General features: G+C 37.0%; 1 protein-coding gene across 3 annotated transcripts in view; it reads left to right on the top strand.

Annotated features, from left to right (window-relative positions):
* Positions 1-10: 10 nt before the first annotated feature.
* BBS5 (Bardet-Biedl syndrome 5) overlaps positions 11-17,156 on the top strand; it is a 21,990-nt gene continuing 4,844 nt past the window's right edge. For 2 of the 3 annotated variants that reach the window (XR_002784581.2, XM_003405804.4), the window contains exons 1-8: positions 11-378; positions 2,575-2,657; positions 6,865-6,930; positions 8,064-8,113; positions 8,252-8,379; positions 10,850-10,985; positions 13,815-13,910; positions 16,764-16,826. Coding sequence is in view for 2 of the 3 variants with exons in the window: in XM_003405804.4 (XP_003405852.2) it covers positions 11-378; positions 2,575-2,657; positions 6,865-6,930; positions 8,064-8,113; positions 8,252-8,379; positions 10,850-10,985; positions 13,815-13,910; positions 16,764-16,826 (990 nt within the window). In the remaining variant the exon portion in view is untranslated. The remainder of the gene's footprint in view (positions 379-2,574; positions 2,658-6,864; positions 6,931-8,063; positions 8,114-8,251; positions 8,380-10,849; positions 10,986-13,814; positions 13,911-16,763; positions 16,827-17,156) is intronic. The other variant, XM_064287023.1, reaches the window with a different exon arrangement.

Genomic DNA, 17,156 nt, shown 5'->3' with positions numbered 1-17,156 from the left:
GTGTGAAGAAATGGGGAAGGGCATGGAATGGCTTAAGGATATCTGTTCGGAGGCAAAGAAGGTCGCCCAGAGGTCAAGCACACGCCCCTCCGCCACAGCCGCGTCGACTTCTAAGCGACTAGTCGAGCCTCACGTCTCAAATCAGCTTTGGCGGAAGTGCAGAGCTGCGGGGGTGAAAGCGTTCACGCTACCCGAGAAACCTTGGGTCTCTGCTCTCGCCGTAGACGTCGTGACGGACGCAGCCTGTTGCCTTGGAGCCAGCGAGACGCGGCTCGGCCTCTCCCGCTGTGGCGACAGTCCGCCACGGGCCGCAATCACCATGTCAGTGTTGGACGCTCTTTGGGAGGACCGGGACGTCCGCTTCGACGTGTCCTCACAGTGAGTCGCCAGGATTCCGCAGCGGCCTGTAGCCTGCAGAGGGCGCTGCGCCGCGCATTCGGGACTCACCGGCCGGGCTTGCGGCCCCGCCGCTCGCCGCCCTAGCGAGGGTGGGAGGGAATTTGCTCGGGGTGTCTGCACCTCGGGAGTACCCAGATTGGCCCGGGAACTGCGGCCCTGCAGAGACCGGCGGCATAGCAGAACATCTAGATGATCGAGTTTCGGTCCAGTGCAATCCCTGGCCCGGTTCTGGGAAGCTACTCAACACGGCCCGGGGCCACCGAAGGCTTGAGGCGTCAGTTTTGCGTAGTGGAAGGAACATAGGGCAGGGACTCAGGACACCAGGGTTCTAAATCTAGGTCTGGAATAACGACAGATAGTGGGCCCTTGGACAGGTGACTTCACCGTTCCAAGCTTGAGTCTTAGCTGTAAAATGAAGGATGTGGGAGGAAGCATTCTCCAGAATTTCTAAACTCTGAAACTTTATGCCCACGGTAAGCTTCCACCTAGTTATTCATCTAAATCACTAATAAGAAGAAAGAGCTCCCTTTTGCAATCTCTCAGATACCTTGTTTATGCAAAATACCTTTTTTTCCCTACACTTTAAAGAGGGTATGATTAGAAACTTTCTGTCCAAATGATTTAGAAAAAGGAAAAACAAAAAACAAAACCTGTCCCTTTAGGATCTTCAGTGTTGAGAAAAAAACAGCAAAGCTAAAGTTCTTGGGTTAACCACACGGAGCTTCGTAGCCACTTCTTACAGTTCCCGATCATGAACAGCACCTTCTCAGATGGAAAAATGAAGTTTTAATGCATTTCCCAGGCTTCGTTGTGGCTGAAGAGCTAGCACTAACATGGTGTTAGATCCTCTAAGGAAGAGAATTTGTAAAATTATAAACCATAGTTATATATTGTACACGTTCTTTGACTTTTTCTGTCATTCTTAAGGGTTCTTAATCCAAATAAGGCCCATTAAAGATTTTAGTTTATTAAACATTTATCAAATGCTTACCATATGCTAGTCGCTGTATTGATAGCTAGGGATACAACACATAGGAAATAACACACACACCCTCATAAAAAACACCCTCATACCCATACCTAATGTAGTGCAGGAGATATACATGGACAACTAACTATAATAAATGTGGTAAATACCATCCTGAAAACATAAAAACTGGGGACCATAGAAGACAGAGCAGTTAATTCTGCCCGGGGAAGCCCTCACAGAAGAAATATTTGAATTGGGCCTTGAATGATGGGCAGGGCCTTGTCAGGGTAGACAAGAGGAGAGTATTCTTGTGGGGGCAGAGTAAGGGTGGAGAATCCTCATTAGAAGCAGAGTTTTGGAGGTATAAACCTCACTGACTACAAAGCAGGGTGTGTGACAGGGTGAGGATGGAGATACAAATGGAAAGGTGGATTGGCCAGATTGTGAAATGCTACGTTGAGTATTTTGGTCATTACCAAGGCAGGAGAATGACGTGGAAGGCTTGTAACCAGGAAAGTGATACGATCATATCTGTATTTTCAATAGATAATTGAGTTGGGCAGTTACATATAGAGAGTGTTAGAAGGTTCTACCAGATATTCTGCAAGTTGTTTTTGACCCTCTAGGATGCATTGTATTAGTCAGCAAACTATTCTTCATTTCCTTTTGTCTTTTATATGTAATCGTTCAGCAAGTCCTAAAGATGCTTTAAATGTATCTCTTCTTTAACCTGTTTCTTCTTTAACTGCCTGATCTCTTTTCCTTGACTCAGAAACCTCTAAGAATTCTCCATTATCCACAGGATAAGGCACAGACCTATCAGACTGGCATCCAAGGTTCTCCACAATCCAGTACCAATTTACTTATCCAATCGTATTTCTCACTACCTCTTAGTCTTGGTCTTCTTCCCCAGCCAGGCCAGTCTTTCTTCAGGCTCTTAGAATTCCTTACTCCTGGTCTTTAATCATGGACTCTCCTCTCTCTTCATTTTATTTCTCTAAATCCAATTCTTCAGGTTTGGGATTACTCCAGGTGGCCTCACTGATCTCTAGCTTCATGAAGTTCTTGCAGACCTTGTTACTCGTTTGTTATGGTGCCATCTGTACTGTTGGCTATTCTATATGCATATGTCTCTTCTCTCCCTAACTAGATTGTAAGCAGGTATAGTTGTAGTTATAAAATTAAAGCCTTTATGTTTATTTTAGACAAATGAAAACAAGACCTGGAGAAGTCCTTATTGACTGTTTAGATTCAATTGAAGATACCAAAGGAAATAATGGGGATAGAGGTAAGTACAATTTTCTAATGTATTTTATATTTCTGGCTTATTTTACAAATGTTATATCACATTTGCTAGAGAATAAGGTATGAAACAGTGTTATATGAAAATATAATTGTGAGTCTTAAATCCACATAAGACTTTTCTCAGACCTAAACTGAAGAAAGGATAGGTATTAAACCTGTAGCTAGGGAACACAGGTTCTCCCTCAAAACTCTGGTCTTTCAATAAGTGCCGATTCTGACATCACCTGTATCCAGTGTAACTGTTAAAACCCCAGGAGCCCTGTTTGTAAGAGGCAGTAGGTATTTCTGATGGCCCTACTCTTGATGAAACTTGAATTAACTTGAGGAAGCCAAGGGCAAGGTTGGTGGGTCTTATAATTGGTAAGAACTCTTAAGTAATACTCCATCCACCAGTCCACATAAAAACTATGGGTAATAGAACATTTTTTGACTCATCAAATATGCATTGAGTACCAAATTCTGTAGTTGTACTTCAGGGTAAAAAACTAAAACCAAAACTGTTGTCATTGAGTCAGTCCTGATTCATAGCAACCCTATAGGACAGAATAGAACTGCCCCATAGGGTGTCCAGCGAGCAACTGGTGGATTCAAACTGCTGACCTTTCAGTTACCAGCTGAGCTCTTAACCATTGAGCCTCCAGGGCTCCGTACTTTGGGGTAGGGAGGACAAAAAGCCTCTCTCGCCAAAAATCCTCACTACAGTGCCTGAAGTCTTCCTAATAAAAATAATTCTCTGTGTGCGCGTACACCACAGAAACCTTTGTTCAAATGAAATTTTATAGGAGGTTACAGAGCTTCTGGCTGATGAGATGGAAAAGGGAAGGAGAATCCTGCCTTCTAGCCATCTCTCTGTCCTCTCTTCTAGCAGTTTGAGAATGACCAAGTTAAGTCGTTGCCAGTTCAGGAAACCCTGTGTTAAAACTAGAAATACCCCAGAAGATTGGCATATTTAATCCATTTTTAACTGTAAATGCCCTGACATGAAATTATCAGATTAGCTTCATGCACTGAAGCCCTGAATGAAACAGGGACAGCTCTATTTCAGCATTTGGGAAACTAGGGGAAACAGGGATAGCTATATTGTGGTGTTTGGGTAGAACAGAGAGAAAATAACACTAGGTTTGGAGCTGTAGGAATGGCCCTTCAGCAGAAAAAGGCAGCATAAGAATCCCAGAGACTTACAGGAGATGTACCAAGAGCAGAAAAAGAGGTTGACAGAGTTGGTAGGTGGTTTTATAAGACTTTTGCTGCTGTAATTTTTCTGAGATCCTTTAATAGATAAATCAATAGCTATCCTGGGCTCATAGCCCCGTTGCAGAGACTAATGTTGCCTAGATGAAATGACCTAAGAAAAACGTAAACCAATGTATCTACAAAAACAAAAATAAGTCGTTAAAACGAGTTTGTAAAGAATTTAAATATGAGAAAATTATAATAGCAGTTAGAATTTTGAATACATGTAGTCCCTGACTTATAACAGGGTTCCATTCTGACGACTCTATTGTAAGTTGGTTCTGACGTTAATACCTCTTTTTTTTTTTTTTTTAGTTTTTGTTATTGTTGCCTTTTGTTATCGATATCTTTATAAATCTGATCTGTATTTGTCTTTGGGGGTTGGGACAAGAATGATAACACCAGCAAATTACATGCTGCAACACTGTACGTAGTTTGTATTACTAACTACAAGATGTACAAAAAAAACCAATGGACAGTTCTAAGTGCAGTTCGTCGTAACTTGAGTATGTCATAAGTTGGGGACTATCTGTATTTACTGTTTGCCAATCACTGTTCTAAATATTTTATATGTATAATCTTATTTAATAATATTAATCATAAAAACAAAAAATACAAAGTAGGTGCTATTATCTTTTTTTCAAATGAGGAACCTGAGAAACAGTGCAGTTACTTTACTTTTCCAAGTCACATAGCTAGTAACTAATGAACAAACTGCCTACATTGCTCCCTAAACTACAACAGTTACATTATTCCTTTCTTAAAATTATTCCGTCCTCTCTGATCCTAATTCTAAATCCATAGCCCATTCCACTGCCTCCATTACTAATAGATCTTAGTTCAGATTTCTGGGGCCAGAATTGAAGAACTTCTAGTTTGGCTACAAAAAACATTCGTTGCTGTCTTCCATTTGTCACTCCAGGTCCAGCAACCTTCTGCACATTTTTCCCCTTACCCTGGGAAGATGACTTGTATAGATTACATATAAGAGCTCCTGTGCCCTCTTGCTTCCTGTTAAGAGAGCCATGGCAGAAGATCAAATGCTGTCAGGAGAGTGAGGTCAGGGAATTTATTCTGACTCTCCCCAGAGAGAGGCTGGCTGTGCCTTTCTTCTCAAAATGGTCGGTTCTGCAGGAATCTTGCTCCTTCTATATTTCGGTAACTGCTCCCTTCCCCCGTCAGTTTGGTCCTGGGATGGTGACATTTCTGCTGCAATGACATTTATTGTTCCCAGCACCCCACCCCTACATTTGTACTAAGTCCTCATTTGAGTATGTCACCTGTTTTCTGTTGAACCCTGACTGATAGGTGCAATGCCCAGTCTTCTATGATTTTGTGTGTGAACCTTACCCTCCAGCCGTTTTGGGCTACTTATTGTTCTTCAGACACATCCTGTGATTTTCCACAGTCTTCCTGGAGAATGCCTTCCTTTATTTTTGGAACCTCCTTTACCATCCCATGTCACTCCAGTATGCATGCAGGCCTAGTTTCTCTGATATTAGACATTCTAAGTGTTTTCAGGAAACCCTGGTGGCGTAGTGGTTAAGTGCTATGGCTGCTAACCAAAGGGTCGGGACTTCAAATCCGCCAGGCAATCCTTGGAAACTCTATGGGGCAGTTCTACTCTGTCCTATAGGGTCGCTATGAGTCGGAATCGACTCAACGGCATTGGGTTTGGTCTTTTTTTTGGTTAAGGGTTTTCAAGGAAGAGAGCATATATGTGGCCTATGATTACTAATCAAAAGAATTATATAATTAGTTGGAGAAATGTGTGTTAAAGTTGTTGATGTTAGGTGCCGTTAAGTCAGTTCCGACTCACAGCAATCCCATATATAACAGAAGGAAACACTGCCCAGTCCTGCGCCATCCTCACGATGGTTGTTATGCTTGAGCGCATTGTTGCAGCTACTGTGTCAGTCTGTCTCGTTGAGGGTCTTCCACTTTTTCAGTGGCCCTCTACCAAGTACGATGTCCTTCTGCAGGGACTGGTCCAGCTTGATAACACGTCCAAAGTATGTGAGATGAAGTCTCGCCATCCTTGCTTCTAATGAGCATTCTAGGTGTACTTCTTCCAAGACAGATTTGTTCATTCTTCTGGCAGTCCATGGTATATTCAATATTAATGTATGCTTCAAAAGTTAAGCAAGTTTTATAATTCAGGATACCTCAAAGAGTTTAACGTGCTGATCGTATTGTAATTCTTTGCAACATAGTTCACCATCCTCAGGTTTATTTGACTTTTTTTTCTTTGGAGCATTGATGATGCACTGCTATTCCATAGGATACACTTTGAGTAATAAAGTTTATCTAACTTTATGTTTTAATGTAAGAACACGGAATATTAGATCAACATCACTTTGATGCTAAGCATGAAAAGCACAAAGCCTTAAATAGACTTCAGTCTGGCCATAACTTCATATGAGCAAAAAAGACAAATTTGCTTATAGCAAAATTGGGTGTATAAGTATATATGGCTCACATAAGTGAAAACTGTTAAGAGAGCACTCATAGCAGGGATGAGTATGTATGGGAGAGTTTTTTGAAAAGGGTGATTTAAATGAGTGGCTTTGTAATTATACTGTCCCATACCCATTCTCAGTTGCACACATATGACCACCTGGAACCCAAAGCAGCTGCTACTGAGATGAAAGATCAGTACATAATTTTCTCTTTGGTCAGTTTGAGTCATGCCAAGCTGTTGGCAGCGATTACTTGTATCCCTTTAGTAATGCTCAGATTTTGTTTCTCAGAGATTATGAATCATGCATCGTATACCTTATGTAGGATTTAGTCACACAATAAATATTTTGAATTAATAAATATATGAAAACATCTTCGATGTTGCTGCTGATACTGGGCACATCCAGTCCATGTTCACTTCATGGTATACTACAAAAATGGGTTCTTACTGAAGCTAACCTCTTTTTTGGTTTGTTTGCTTGTTTATTTGTTTTTAGGTAGACTCTTAGTAACAAATTTAAGAATCATCTGGCATTCTTTGGCATTACCCAGAGTCAATCTTTGTAAGTATCTTTGTTAGATAAATCTAAAGAAAAAAACCCTATGTCAGGTGAGCTATTATACTTGCACTGTGACTTGTGATACTGAAAAACTATACCATGACATATGGCTTTAATTTATAAAAACTTCAGAAATTCTATATGAGATTAGGGCTTTTACACTGAATCATTGTCTTTTGTTGTAAGTTTTTTTGTTATGTTTTTTGCTTATTTTCGACAATTTGCCATAACCTGTTTCTAGAACAAGTAGTACTTGACTTGTGAAGAGGTTCTGTTCCCATGACTCTGTTGTAGGTTGGTTCTGATGTAAGTGGAATACCTCAGTTCAGGTTAACAACTGGTGGTTCTTATGGTATGAAACACTAAATAAGATCACACTGTAGGCCTGGTCTACACTGAAGTCAGCGTCAGTGTTGTAACAATGAAGTAGAAGTCATAACAGCTGTTGGTCTCGTGCACAGTTCAATTGTATGTCGTTAAGAGTTGAATGTTGCCCAATTTTCTATCTGTTATGATTCCCAACACCAGCTTCATTGCAGACCAGGACGTAGCCTGCTCTACGGCAATGTTTTGAACAGTGAATCAAAAAATTGAACATCTGCAAGTGAACACCTGAGAATGTTAACATCAGCAAATTACGTACTGCAAGATTGTATGTAGTGCTTATCACCAAGGATAAGATGTACAGAAGAAGTGTGGTTGGTCATAACTCAAATATATCGTAAATCAGGGACTACCTATAATCCCAAAGAAGGGAGATCTAAATTCTAATAAAACTTATTGTGTTAAATGGTGTTTCACTTATTTTTTTTGAAGTATTTTAGATTATCCAGCTAGACTTTTTCTTTTTCTAGTGGTGCTAAAATTTTCAATAAATAATGCTGTAGAGGTTTTAGAGAAGCAAACTTCTTATATTCCATATTATGAATGTTTTTGTTCAAGGAGGCAGATTGAGGCTCTATTTCTTTCAATTATTTAACTTAAATTTGCAGTTATTTCATAAACATTTTAAAAAGTTGTCCTTATATATCTTCAGTTTTTAAAACTTAAAAATTATGTATATATGATTTTTAGCAAAATACTTTTTCTCAATTTACTGTATCATGTTCTCTAAATTCTTTGATTTTGAATTTTAGCTGTTGGTTACAACTGCATATTGAATATTACAACAAGGACTGCTAACTCTGTAAGTCTGAAAAAATCTTATTGAAATGTATATGTATAGTGAAGAAACAGTAGCTATTTGAGGTTAACATTCATGTTTTCACTGTAAGTGAGGAGTTGATCTTAAAATCTGAACTTGTGAATGAATTTGTCCTTACAGAAATTACGAGGCCAAACTGAAGCTCTTTATATCCTAACAAAATGTAACAGTACTCGTTTTGAATTTATATTTACAAATGTGGTTCCTGGAAGTCCTAGACTTTTTACTTCTGTGATTGCAGTACACAGGTATAGTAATACTTTATGGATTATTGAATATTTTTAAAGCAATTCTGTGATACAAATATTTAGAAGATAAAATTTAAAGTGTGCAGTCTCCCTCCAAGCTCCGTTGTAAAATATTCTGAAGACTGCTTTAGAACACATTTCATTATCATTTGATAAACACTTCGAAAGTATTTATAGAACACATGAGACTACAGAAGAATTATAAAAATTTCCACTGAGGATTCTATTAAAATAGCTGTCATGGAGAATTTATTCATTGTAGATAACCAAGTTAGATAATTCATTAATTAAAAAAGGTTATTTTCTAGCAGTAGAAAGCATGTTTGGGAGGTTTCTGTAAAGAATTTCCTTGTTTTGTTTTTGTTTGCTAAATTCTTTTCTTTTCACTACTTTAGCTTGCTCACTTTTTTTTTTAATCAGTTCTAAGTACTATGATTTCTTTTAAAAAAGCTTGGCTAAAATGACAGGCAAATACATACATATACATAATTTAGTGGTTTTTAGTATATTCACAAGGTTGTGCAGCCATCACCACTATCTAATTCTGGGATATTTCAGCACTCCAAGAGAAACCCCATACTGGTTAGCAGTCGTTGTGCACTCCCCTGACAACCCTCAGCCCCTGACAACCACTGATTTACTTTCTGTCTCTATGTATTTGTCTATTCTGGACATTTCATATAAATGGAATCATATAATATGTGGTCTTTTGTGTTTGGCTTCTTTCACTTAGCCTAATGTTTTCAAGTTTCATTCATGTTGTAGCATGTATCAGTACTTCATTTCTGTTTGTGACTGGGTAATATTCCATTGTGTGGGTATACCAAATTTTGTTTATCCATTCTTCAGCTGATGGGCATTGGGGTTATTTCCACCATTTGGCTGTTATGAATAATGCTGTTAAGAACATTCACGTACACATTTTTATGTGAACACATGTTTTCCATTCTCTTGGGCATATACCTACCTGTACTTCAGCTCTTCGTTTCATTTTCCATGGAGATGTGCTATGAAATGAAGTTTTAAAGGGAACATGAAAGCTGCTTTCATTTAGTAGTATGAAAATGTTATATAAGTATTCCCCCCTAAATAATTTACGGTATAGCTTCCATTTTTTCCCACAGGTTTAAGTATTGGTAGTAGCAGCACTAAACCAAGTTGAGATATATAGGCAGAATGCTCAAATCCTGCTGTTTCACAGTTTACATATTAGGTTAATTAAAGTAAAAACTAGAGTTTAACAATGAGTATTACAATTTATATAAATTAATTATAAAATTATTAAAGCTAAGAAAATCCTTTTATTACTCTTACTAAGGCATAACGTAGCCTGTTTTTATATGGAGTAAAATTGTTGTTGTTGTTGGATGCCATCGAGTCAATTTGTGACTCATACTGATCCCATGTGACAGAGTAGAACTGCGCCGTGGGATTTTCTAGGCTATAATCTTTATGGGAGCATATTGCCAGGTCTTTTTCCTGCAGAGCCGATGGGTGGGTTCAAACCACCAACTTTCCTGTTAGTAACCCAGCATATAACCATTGCACCACCAGGGCTCCTTGGGGTAAAATTAGAATTAACTAATCAAAAGTTAACCATAATTTTTTTTTCCTGTATTTAATGTTTATCAAAGAGAAACAGAAAGAAAAGAGTCATGAAGATTTTTACACACACTCTCATGCAGACACACACACACACACGCTGTCACGCATACACACTCACAGTTTCCCTTTTGGAGTTGGTATAGACTCATTGTCATTTTCTATATAGAGATAGATGTGAGCCTAGTATTATTTCCAGGTTGCCGTGAGAAAAGTAATCAGAGTAATTTTGTCAAAAGAATAATGGTATTTTTACCTTAAACAGGTGAAAAAACAAAGAGAAGCATTTTGATGGCGGGGCAGGGGGAGGGAATTTCCCTGTCAATAATGTGCAGTTGGAGCCCTTGTAGCGCATTAGTTAAGAGCTACAGCTGCTAACCAAGAGAGCAGCAGTTCGAATCTACCAGCCATTCTTTGGAAACCCTATGGGGGCAGTTTTACTATGTCCTATAGGGTCGCTGTGAGGCAGCATCAACTTGATGACAATGGGTTTGGTTTTTTGTATGTGTAATCATTGTTTTTGTTTAGCGAGAAAAGTCTGTTTGCTATTATTTGTGCTGTATGGTACATATTGCCTTAAAAATTAAAAAAAAAAAAAATTTTTTTTTTAATCTAAAAAAACAGATTACGGAGATAAAATCTAAAAAAATAGATTACTGAGATATATACCAAAATGACAAATAATGAAAATCTACAAAAAACTCTAATTAGCAGAATCTATTGTAAAGAAAATTTCTTTAATTTACCATATTAATTGTGTGATATACATAAATACTAACAACACTATATTTTAATAGTTAAGTAAACATAACCTACGAAAACCACATTTTCAGTTTGGGATGACCTTTTGTTTATTCTTTTTTCATAGAGCATATGAAACATCTAAAATGTATCGTGATTTTAAATTGAGAAGTGCGTTAATTCAAAACAAGCAACTGAGATTATTACCACAAGAACATGTATATGATAAAATCAATGGAGTATGGAATTTATCCAGTGATCAGGTATTGTGCAAAGAACTAATGAACCTTTTGGGACAGTGCTTTGGTGGTCATTTTTCCACTCTTCATTGAGTTTGTATATTCATTCAACTCTAATTATTACATTAGCATTTTAGCTTTTGACATGAAATAATATTCTGATTTTCATATTTTTATGGCTTTGCACTCTTTTTAACAACTTTGGTCTACATAGAATTTAGAGCTGGAATGGACCTTAGAGATCATCTAGCTCAGCCTACCTTCATTATAGGTGAGAAACTCAGGCCCAAAAGAGTTACGTGACCTCGTATATCTCATTCGCCCCAGAGCCACACTCTTCCACACTACTTTCCACCTCTTGATTGCTAATGCTAATGAAGGAGGACCATGGTATAGACAGTCACAGAAGCCTTTCAGTCTGGTCTTTTTCTTTTTTACATGCTATTTATTAATTTTTTTTAATTGTGAAAAGATACATAACAGCATTTGCTGATTCAACATTTTTCAGGTGTACGGTTTAGTGATATCAATTACGTTAATCATGCTGTGCAACCACCACTCAATAGTTGTTAATCTTGGTTTTAGGGAATTAAATACATAATTGATTTGATGTCTCTTAAATCCATTATTGTAACTCTTCATTTTTGTCAGGGGAAATATATGTATATGTATGTGTGTGTGTGTGTATATATATATACACATATGTATTTGCATGCATATATTTGTTTATATAGGTTAGCAACTTATATTTGAAATAAGTACTGTATCTTTATGCAAATAACATGCACCTTCTACATGTTTACTGACTTTGTCCTCCCTCCATGAGATATTTTCATAAGTGCTGCTATGCTAATATTTTTTTACAAGTTGCTGTAAAAAAAAAATTAGTATAGCTCACTTAATGAAAATACCTCGCAGAGGGGGGGCACAGTTGGCAAACAAATGTAGAAGGCATGCATTATTTCTAGAAAAAAATTCATTTTACTAAAAGTTTCCAGCCTTCGTGTGTGTAACAACTTAGATTAGACTAATAACCTCTGTGATAAATCTGTAGCATTTCAATGAAGAGCTTATTGCTAGTTAAACATCATAAACATGTGGTTAAATTTTGAAGATTTGATAGCCTTTGCTCATTTGAAAATGTCTTTTAAACTGGTAAGGGTTCTGTAGAACATAGACAGCTCTCCATCTGAATAACTCCTTCTCATCCTTTAGGTCAGGGTCGGCAAACTTTTCCTGTAAAGGGTCTTATAGTAAGTATTTTAGACTTTGAAGAGCATACAGTCTCTGTTGCAGTCCTGGCGTTGTTGCACAAAACCAGCCATACACAATACCCAAAATCATGAGCATGACTGTATTCTAATAAAACTTTATTTATGGACACTAAAATTTGAATTTCATACTGTATTCATCTGTCACAAATTTTTTTTTTTTTTTACTTTCTTTCAACCATTTGAAAATGTAAAAATCGTTCTTAGCTTACAGCCCAACACCAAAAACAAATACCAGAACAGATTTGCCCACAAGCCATAGTGTGCTAACCTGTTTTAGGTCATAGCTTAGATGTTACATTCCAAAAGCTTCCTTCTGTGTGCTGGTTATGTAGCCTGTCCTTAACAATTACCACTCTAAGTTATTATTATTCTAAAATATATAGCTTATCTGTACCCTGACATTAGATTATAGGCTTTATAAGGATAGAGATAGAATAACTCTGTTCAAGTGCCATTTTTTAGTTAATTAATTAAATAGATGTTTGGGATTATTAGAGATACCATTTTATTGAAAATTGGGAATATTATTGTGAACCTAACTTGGATTTATTGAAAAATAATAAAACAAATGTGCTCATCTATCATTTTAATAGGTCTTTAGGAATTTTGCACATTCTTCTCTTTTTCCTAAAGAGGAAACAAGAACATGAATTATTCCACTATTAATTAATGAGACTTGGGACAGGAATAATGGGGGGCTAAATTTTTTTGTATAACAATTGCTCGCAAGGTAAGAGTGGAGGGAGAAAATATGTATGTATGTGTGTGTGTATATGTATGTATGTATATGCGAGTGGTAGGTAAACAAGACTCCTTTTCTGATGTTTCAAATCTGGTCGTCTCAGAAAAGGGCTTTTTAGGTTCTGGGTTCAATTGTGAGTTAACGCTTTATGCCCAACCTCAGAGTTTAAAGAAAATTCCTCTGAGCATGTAGGGGTAAAGTGGAGAATGAAAAATAAATGGTAATTTTGGTGCCATGTTACTAGGTCTCGAGGATTTTTTAGACCCTTTAGCTATCATACTGGATAATTGTGAGTAGATGTTGAGGGGTCATGTATAATTGGAGAACAGTTTTGATCTAAATAGTAGTGATGAAGAGCCGTAAAATACCTCTTGTGGACTGATGGGGGGGTTATCACATGTGTTTTGTATCTCTTTTACTGTAACTTCTTTGCCTTCTCTTATCCCAGATTTTGAATAATAATCATAGTAAAATCTAACACTTAAAAATGCTTATTATATGCCCAGCATTGTGTTAAGGGCTTTATTTACTTAGGTTATTTAAGAAAATCTCCACTTTACATTTGACAAAAACATACCAAGAAGAAATCTGCCTGTGGTCAGACAATTAGTTAAGTACTGATGGTATAATGACTAGGAGTCTAACTCCAGAGTCCATGCTGTGAGTTATCTAATTTTACTGCCATTCAGTGAATGATTAACTCGTTGATACTGTATTGTATCAATTATGGTATTGTCTACTACTGTGATAATCAGAATTATTCAGGTTTTTAGAACATAAAGAGTAAGTATCCAAACAAATGATTGTTGATACATCTCTCATTATTCTCTTTAACAGGGAAATTTGGGAACTTTTTTTATTACCAATGTAAGAATTGTGTGGCATGCAAATATGAATGACAGTTTTAATGTCAGTATACCATATCTGCAAATTGTAAGTACATGCATTTTGGTGACCTTATTTTAACGTAGAATAAATAATTTCTGTTCAACAGTTAACAGGACTTTTGAGATTAGGTGAGTTCACTCTCTTCCTTTTGAAGTGGCTGCAGTTATTAGCTGAAAGTATACTTTAATATTTCAATATAGAAAACACCTGATTGCATTTATATTCAAGGGAAATAGCACCATTATCATCTCAAGATTAAGAGAAAAAATATGCTGGATTCTAAAAATTAAAATAGTTGGACTCTATTCAAAGGATTTTAGTTACTAAAGTTTTCCATAACCTTTCCATGAGGCAAGCATATGCTGGTTCCTTGGTATGGCTTTAGCATGCTCTCTTGTCACTTTTATCTTGGCTCTCTTGTTACTTTCTGCTCCAAAACCTTTTAAAGGCAGAGTGAATTCATTAATTTTATGAATGGACTGATTTCACTGTGTTCAAATATAGCATGTAATGTACACTGGATTCATACTACAGGTTTACTGAAAAGGAGCCAAGATGGCTTATAGTGATAACGCTTTTAGTGTAAGCTCAGTGAAAGCTAATAAAATCCAGAATAAGAGCTGAAACCAATTTGGGGGGGAGTAGGTAAAGATGGTTCTTTTTACTCTGCTGCTGCTATGGTAAGTGTGTGATTCAGTGAAATAAACAGTAAACTCCAATAAACTGAAGAGTTTCATTTTATGTAAAGTAGCTATTTACAGGACTGTAGGTTTTTTGGGTGGAGTGGAGCCTTATGAGTTGGAATCGACTCAACAGCAACAGGTTTGGTTTTTTTTTTTTTCCAGTGGAGCCCTGGTGCCACAGTGGTTAAGAGCTACTGCTGCTAACCAAAAGGTCGGTAGTTCGAATCCACCAGCCACTCCCTGGAAACCCTAGGGGTCAGTTTTACTTTGTCCTATAGGGTGGCTATGAGTTGGACTGGATTCGACCCAACGGCACTGGGTTTGGTTTGTTTTGAGTGCAAATTAGATGGAACATAAAAATGGTTAATGAAAATCCTGTGACATTATCCTGTGCTAATTACCATTTTTGTAGGGTAAAAGTAGTTTTAAGACTGAATATTTATTGAGTAGATTTAATGTATGCAATATCTGAAAAATGTCTTTCTTTCTTTTAAAGAAAATCTTGGCCTATCAGAAGGATAATTCTTTGCATAATATTCTCAAGATCATCTTTCACTAAATTGGTTGATTTTTGAGTTACTTTAAAATAATCTGATATTCCTTCCTTTATTTGTCAAATATTGAGCACCTACTCTGTGCTAGGTGCTAGAGATATAATGATGAAAATCATCAACCAGTCCACAGTATCTGCCATCAAGGAGGTTTCAGTCTGGTGGGGAGAAGCAGCACATTAAACAGAAAATCATAGAATCTAACAGGAATAAAATTATTTCTGCATCTGAAATATATGTAGGAATTTATGATCAGGACTGGAAAGGCATAACATGCAGATTCTACAGATTCGTTTGATAAATTGGTATATGTATTGTTCATTACTTTTTTATATTGCGTTTATACGTGTTATAGCTTGCCTAACTATTATGCTGAATAATTACTGAGTAGTAAACAACCCTGTGCTTTCTGTTCTTCACATAGGATGTTTTTTGTTATTTAAGAATAGAGTTGCCAAACACGACCTCTGGAATGAATTCAGCCTGGCCCAAAGAACTTGCAATCTGATATCATCACAGTCTGTCACTGCAGCAGTCATATTCTAACTTCAGCTCCAGGCCTCAGCCATTGCTGTGACCACACCCATATAGACATATATCAACTTCTGCTGGTTTCTATTAAATCAGCCTGTGTTTCACTGACAATCACCTGGTTAGATTCCCTATTGACAGCCAGGGTGCTAATGTTCTGTGGCTTAACTGTCTCTGTGTGTACTCCTGGTAGGGTGTGAAGGAATCTAGATGGAAGGCGAGGTTTTTATAACAGTTAGCTTTGTCTCCTTTTCTTTTTCTCACTCTGTTTCAGCTTTTAATGACCATCTCTCTGGAAGTGTGGTATGCCATCACTTACCACAGATTACTATTTTTTGATATTTTGGTCTCCTGGTCATAATGTCAGACCTCCATGGTTCTCTGCCAACAAGTACTTTCTGTAGGTCCTGCCCACCATTGTGCTTCTACCCCTTCCTCCTCCCTGGCCAGTGTTGTCACTGTCCATCACCTGCTGATCAAGCTTAACCTTCATGTTACGTTTACCTTTTGATGTTAGTTATGTTTGATCTACCCCAGCCTTATCTGATATCCTATTAAAATTTGGAAAGGCAAAAAATACTTGTGCATACTACCTTTATGTTGTATCATTATGCAGAAAAATTAAATACATTTGCACTCTTACAGTTTTTAATTACTAATGAAATTAGTATTTTTGTGTTTTTGTCTTTAAAACTTGCCAAAAATGATGAATGTAGTAACTGAACGCTCGTAAACTTTTTTCTTTTTTTTTTTTAAAAAAAGTTGGAATATAGTTTCTGTAAGAACTCAGCCTCCTATAATGGGAGACATGAAAAGTGACTCTTCAAAACTAGCCCAGCCTTAGGAGCCACAAAAGACACTGACTAACTAAAAGATTGCTGGTCCTTTATTTAAAATATTCAGATAAGTTGTTGACTCTCGGGGGTATTTGAGTCAGAGCATTTTGTCCGTATTTCAGAGATATCTTTTTATTGCCTTATAATCTGCCACCTATTTTCAGTACGAGTCTTAGTTCGTTTACTTTACCTCTGTGGAAGAGTAATGAAGGAAGGAATGTTCTTTAAATGCCACTTGTTACTGTGTGTAAGTTTACACACTTATATTAGTTTTTTTCTCTTTCATTTTACATCTAGCGTTCAATAAAGATCAGAGATTCAAAATTTGGTTTAGCTCTTGTCATAGAAAGCTCTCAGCAGGTAAGATACTTTATACTTTTATTAGTCTTTGATTGATTTTTAAAACTATGTGACAGTCTAGATTTTTAGTTTTAGTTACATAGAACCAATTTACAACTAAGAAGAATATTAGCTGTAATATGAAATTATATGCGCGTTTGAAGTTTTATAGTAATTGCCCCCATAGGAAGAATCCTGCTTTTTTTGTTGTTGTTGGCACAGATATTATCATGATCATTATTTTTATTACTGACAGTATTAAGTGCTAAGCGCTTTCCATGCATTATCTTAATCTTTACACAGCTCTATGATACATTTACATTGTTGGTGCTTTGAGCCGTTGAGTTGATT

This window comes from Loxodonta africana, chromosome 6 (genome assembly GCF_030014295.1).
Source record: "Loxodonta africana isolate mLoxAfr1 chromosome 6, mLoxAfr1.hap2, whole genome shotgun sequence".
In the NCBI taxonomy this organism is placed as follows: Eukaryota; Metazoa; Chordata; class Mammalia; order Proboscidea; family Elephantidae; genus Loxodonta; species Loxodonta africana.
Note: the sequence above shows the minus strand (reverse complement) of the source record. Positions and strands in the feature narration are given on the sequence as shown.